General features: G+C 36.7%; 2 protein-coding genes across 2 annotated transcripts; both read right to left on the bottom strand.

Annotated features, from left to right (window-relative positions):
- Positions 1-301: 301 nt before the first annotated feature.
- LOC148619064 (uncharacterized) lies at positions 302-2,502 on the bottom strand. Its single transcript, XM_088578605.1, has 2 exons — positions 728-2,502; positions 302-342 (listed from the first exon to the last, which is right to left on the bottom strand). The coding sequence occupies exon 1, from the start codon at positions 2,436-2,438 to the stop codon at positions 1,392-1,394; it is 1,047 nt and encodes a 348-aa protein (XP_088434731.1). The 5' UTR covers positions 2,439-2,502; the 3' UTR covers positions 302-342; positions 728-1,391.
- A 9-nt stretch (positions 2,503-2,511) lies between these two features.
- LOC148619063 (uncharacterized) lies at positions 2,512-3,227 on the bottom strand. The gene is made up of 2 exons (XM_088577015.1): positions 2,779-3,227; positions 2,512-2,542 (listed from the first exon to the last, which is right to left on the bottom strand). Exons 1-2 carry the CDS (start codon positions 3,225-3,227, stop codon positions 2,512-2,514), a joined length of 480 nt encoding a protein of 159 aa, XP_088433141.1.
- Positions 3,228-5,908: the final 2,681 nt, after the last annotated feature.

The following is a 5,908-nucleotide window of genomic DNA, read 5'->3' as shown; positions in this document are numbered from 1 at the left end:
CAAAACAATGTACACAAAAAGTACGAAACGATACAAATTCAAATTAAAATCCCGAGACGAAACGGACAAAACAAACACAAAAATACGTATGTGAGCTCTTATATAACTCGAGACCAAACAAAACATTCAATCATTCATTGCCTTTATTTCCTCTTGAAGAGATATAATGACATACAAATTTACAAATAGATATCAGTAATATGTAAATTATATAATAAGAATAATGTTACAATTTAATTCAACATACATGACTTCGAAATTTGCAGTTATAAAGGTGGGCTTGAAGTCATATACTAATTCGTCTCATTCAAGTTTATTCAGTATCAATATGAGAACGATTAACTACAAAATATAAAAGAATAACATTCATAAGCATTTGTCAAAATACTTTCACAAAAATACAAATTCACATAAATAGTATTGCAAAAATACAAAATCCGATTCGTACTAGATACATAGTGGGAAAAGTGGAAATATCGAGTAGCACTTTGTGGACAGTGAAAAATGGAAAAATCGAACGTGACCCGTTTATGAGAGAGTAACTTTAGAAATAAATATGTATTATTTGTGAGGAATGACAAAATATAAGTTTGGTGTTGTTATTGTCTCTGGACATTTAAACATTTACATAGAAAAGGACACCTCGGATAAATATAGCCACAAGTCAATATCTAGAACAATATATCAAAAACATTATGCATTATGCAAGAAACATAAATGTACATACCGTATTGGTAGACTCAATAAACCCTCAAAAGTGATCATTCTGATAATTCTTCATCGAAATAGATATGTGACCTTCATTGTTTTCATTTAAGAGTAAGCTTTTTTAAAGGGACATAAACCAATGTAACATATAATTCTATGCAAATTGTGTGAAATCAATCAATCACCAAAATCAAACACTTTGGTCTCAACATTCCGGCCCCTTAATTGTGGTCATAAAACACAATTATCAAAATTATTAATACGAGCCAAAGTGAAAAAGACAATTAAAACAAAAAAATAAACTCTTAATCAAAGTCAGAAATCAAAAAGTTTCTGGTGCATAAACATTCAATAGTCTTTATACTGTTCTATTGGTCATTCTCTACCAACATACACAGTTTCGCAATTGGTCTAGTTAATGTCGTCGTAGCTGTCTTCACTTTCGCTCAACGTACGAATCCGTCATTGTTTTTGAACACTTCGATTATTCGACCTAAGTTCCAATAGTTTCTCGGACAATTGTCTTGTATTATCACAACATCGCCTATTTCGACGTTTCTTTTCTCATTAATCCACTTTTGCCTTTTCTGTAGGGATGGTATGTATTCTGGTGTCCACCTTCTCCAAAATAAATCAGTCAAGTATTGTATTTGTCTCCAACGTCTTCCTACGTAACTGTCTGTTTACAGAATGTTCCAGGAGGAAAATATTCTCCTGGGCGTAATAAGAGCAGATGATTTGGCGTGAGAACATTGATGTCGTTCCCACTGTCGGATATGTCGGTAAGTGGGCGGTTGTTTAGTATTGTTTAGTATTATTATAAATGTCATAAGTCCTTCATCGTCTAGTCTGATGTTCTGTTCTTTGATTACTGAATACAGGATCTTTCTCACTGATCGAATTAACCGCTCCCAAATTCCTCCGAAATGGGAAGCCGATGGTGGATTGAATTCCCATCTTATACAATTTTGCGTCATGAAACTTTCAATCTTGTCAATGTTCCATCTAAGAATTTCCTCTTGCATTTCTCGTTCTGCACCTGTCAGATTCGTTCCGTTGTCAGATCGGATAAGTTCGGGTACACCTCTCCGCGCAATAAAACGTCTTATTGCATTGACACATGAATCCGTGTCCAATGAATGTACTATTTCCAGATATACTGCACGTACAGACATACAAGTGAATATCATTCCATACCTTTTAACAGTACTCCGACGTTGCTTGATGTAGAACGGTCCGAAGAAATCCACGCCAACCACAGAAAACGCAGGTTTATCCGGTTGAAGTCTCTCTGCTGGCAGATCAGCCATCTTTTGTTCGAGTAATGGTCCTTGATATCTCCTGCACGTGACGCACTTCGATAACATTCTTTTTGTAAGTGAACTTGCACCGATTATCCAGTATCGTTTTCTAAGTTCTGATAGAATCGAATTTCTGCCAAGATGTCCTATCGCAAGATGAATGTCATTGATAATCAACATCGAAATATTCGAATTCTTTGGCAGTATAATCGGATGTTTCATATCGTAAGGTATTTCCGCTCGGTCTAATCTACCACCTACTCTCAATATGCCGTCATAATCTATATACGGATCCAGTTTGTATAGTTTGGATGTTTTCTTTAAAGTTTTCTTCGAATCACTAGATAGAGAATCTATTTCATCGGCGAAATGTTGTTTCTGGATATATCGGATAATACATTTCTCTGATCGTTTAATCATATCCGTCATGATCAGGTTTCGTTTCGTTTCAGTTTTCGCTTTGTCACATCGTCCTTTCAGAAGATCGAAGAATATCAAAATTCTACACACTACTCGTCTTAGTTTCATCCAATCTGAATATCGAGTCATCAATTTGTCAAGTATGTCATAATTCGGTTCCGTTATAAGTGTATTAACTGTTTCTTTTATTTCGCAATCGGAATCGGGAATTGAAATGTCTATCTCTTGTTTTGGCCACTCACGTTCCGTTTTCCAAAGAAAATCCGGACCATTTAGCCATGCCGTGTTTGTCTGAAAGTTGATTCTATTCGCATTGTCAACAAGTCTAATATAGAAAACCATTCCATACCCTGTTTCATTAGCATCGGAGAAACAATGCAGTTGACAAGATTCGATCTCTGTTATATCTGTGGACTTGTAACATTTCGCTGTGAGCACAAATGGTGATATTATTCCCATAGGGTCGTAGATTGAACTTGTAATCGATAGAACATTCCGTCTAGTCGTTGGTTTGTCCTTATATTTAACTTTGAATTCAAAACAGTCAGTTTCCATGTTCCATTGTACACCGAGAGCTCGTTCTACAGGTAAGTCATCATCAAGGTTCCAGTGCTGAACATCTTTAGCTCGATCATCTTCAGGTATCGAGTCTATAACGGACGGCATATTACTGATCCATTTAGTCATTTTAAATCTGCCATTTTTGCACATAGAAGTCACATCTCTAATAACATCGATTGCTTTGCCCTCGGATTCCACAGATGCAAGACAGTCATCGACATACATACTGTTTGTCATAATTTTCGATACAGATGGATAATATCTGTGTGCATAATCTTCAACAGTCTGTTACAACATGTTGGCGAGGACGTTGCCCCAAACAGATGGACGGTCATTCTGTACTCAACGGGATTTTCAACTACACTGCCATTCGGCCACCAAAAGACAATCTCTATCTATCACAGGAACTCTAACCTGATGGAACATCGCTTCAATATCTCCTAGAATAGCCACATGTTCCTCTCTGAATAGTATAAGAACGCCAAGTAAATTGTTCGTCAGGTTTGGGCCTTGGAGTAACTGTGAATTCAACGAAATGCCCATATAGGTTGCTGAGCAGTCAAAGACTACACGGATCTTATTTTTCTGCGCGTGATGCACTCCGTGATGAGGCAGATACCAAACTCGGCCATCATTTCTGTCCAAATCTTCTAGTGGGACGGTTTCCATATAACCTTTCTCAATGAGCTTATTCATGAATTCGATATAATCTTCTTTGAATTTCGGATTTGTGGCAAACTTTGTTTTCAGTCCTTTCAAACGTTGCTTTCCCTGATATACATTATTCGGAAGAGTCATATATGGATCTCGAAATGGTAAACCTATCTCGTAGTGACCATTCTTGAAGTTGAGTGACTTGTTCACTAATTCTAAGAACTTCTTATCTTCGACAGAATTTTCCAATTTATCATCGATGTTTCTTTCCGGGAAATCATAGTTCAAAGAATTTCTAAATAATAGCTTCAATAGACATCAATTGCGCTCGATTCACAACCTGTTCTGTTTCGTCAAAGTCTCTGATTACATTCCAAATGATCCATCCTAATCTAGTTCTAGTAGCGTGAGGTGATCCACTGCAACCTGTAGCTATGTCTAATGGCATATATACATGCGGAACGTTATTTCCAATCATCAGACCTACTTCACAATCCGGCGACCTCCATTTAATGTGCGACAAATGACTCCATTTTGAAATTTCATCTTCTCTAGGAATATGTGTACTTGAGACGGGTATCTCATCTCTGGTGTAGACCTTTGGAAGATTGACAATGTTCTTCATATCAAAGTCCATGACTTGCATTCCGGATACGGCGTACGTTTTCATGTTGAAAGGCTCTCCCATGGTGTTTACTTTCAAGTTCATTTTTTTACCATTTCCACCGAGACGTGTAAGCAAATCTCCAGTACAGAAAGAAACACTACTTCCAGTGTCGAAGAATGCGTACGTTTCAATTACGGCAGGTTTATCTCGAAGTTTGACCTTTACTGGTATTATTGCCATTGCACAAGATGACTCACCCGCCCCTGTATGGGTGGTACTAATAATCGGATTCCAGTTTTCAGTCAATCGATCGGTTTGTGTTGATCCTGTAGACGTATTTTTACTTTCTTGTTGTTGCCTTTCACTATCATGAAGTATGGTTGGGTGTCAATATTCCTCTACAGTTTTCAAGACTATGATTTCTTTCATAATATGAACATTTCTGATCATCGACCTGTTTTTGTGTTTCCTGTTTTATCTCAGTAGCAAAACTACTCTTGACATGTGTTGCCTCTTTCATTTTCGTTGCCTTAGATTTAGAAAACTTCGAGTGTTGTGAGTTTGAGTTCGTCATAGCAGGTTTTCCATAAACAGGATCATTCAGTTTCTTAGCCTCAGTTTTCACAAATTCCACAAAGTTTGAAAATTTCACTTAATGTTTCTTGTCTCTGATATTCGACACAACGGTTCTCCAACGATCATGTAAATATAGTGGAAGTTTTTTCATTAACGACTTAATGTTTTCTGAGTACTCTAGCATTCTAATAGCATCTATACTTTCAATTGCGTTTAAACATTCTATCAAGAATAGAGAGAATTCATCTAGCCCCTTTGAATCGCCTGATGTAATGTCGGACCATCCTAATGCTTTTTTGATGAAAGCATTGGCTATTACTTCTTCATCTCCATATCGTTCTTGGCGTTGCCTCATTGCTGAGTTATATGCATTGTCTCCTATTAGCTGACCAAAACCAGATACTACTCTATGCGCTTCGCCGTAGGTAAATTGCTCGAGATATGTCATTTTCTCTTCTTCAGTGTCAGCATTGACTACAATTCTGGCTGTAAATTGTCTAATAAATTTTCTGAATTCTAGCGGGTCGCCACCGAATTTCGTTATATCTGGAACAGGCTTTCGTAAGTACCTTACGATTGAAGACATTTCTGAATCGTAATGATTGTCGTTTCGATTTGTGTTAGCTTCTGGGTGTGGATGTAGCTGAAAATCCATGAATTTATCATCTCGATTTGTTTTTATTCGTCTGTCAATGTCATGATTGGGTGCTTGAGAACTCGCCTTATTAACTGATTTAACCACTTCAATTTCCGGTTCTATATGCCTATAAACTGGTTAAGATATCACTTCGACTATAGGTTCTATGTGTTTTCTCTCGTGTACATTGTCTACATTTAGCAAAGTTTGCTCATCTCTATCCTGTTGAGGTATATGGGTTTGCGTACACATTCAGACTACTGTGTTTCATTTTGTTAACCCTATAAATACTTTCATTATGTTTTGAACTACTTTTTCCTGTGGATGCATTTTCAATACTTTCGTTTTCTGATTCGTATCTATCAAGTATTTTCTGTTTAGCATCAGATATTGCAATGTTTGTTTTCAATTCTAGCTCTTCTTCTTCAAGTTTGAGTTTCATTT

The sequence above is a fragment of the Perna viridis genome, chromosome 4 (genome assembly GCF_037379345.1).
Source record: "Perna viridis isolate PV_CMFRI_1.1 ecotype Kerala chromosome 4, ASM3737934v1, whole genome shotgun sequence".
Classification (NCBI taxonomy): Eukaryota; Metazoa; Mollusca; class Bivalvia; order Mytilida; family Mytilidae; genus Perna; species Perna viridis.
The sequence above is the reverse complement of the archived record's forward strand: the minus strand, read 5'-3'. Positions and strand labels throughout refer to the sequence as shown.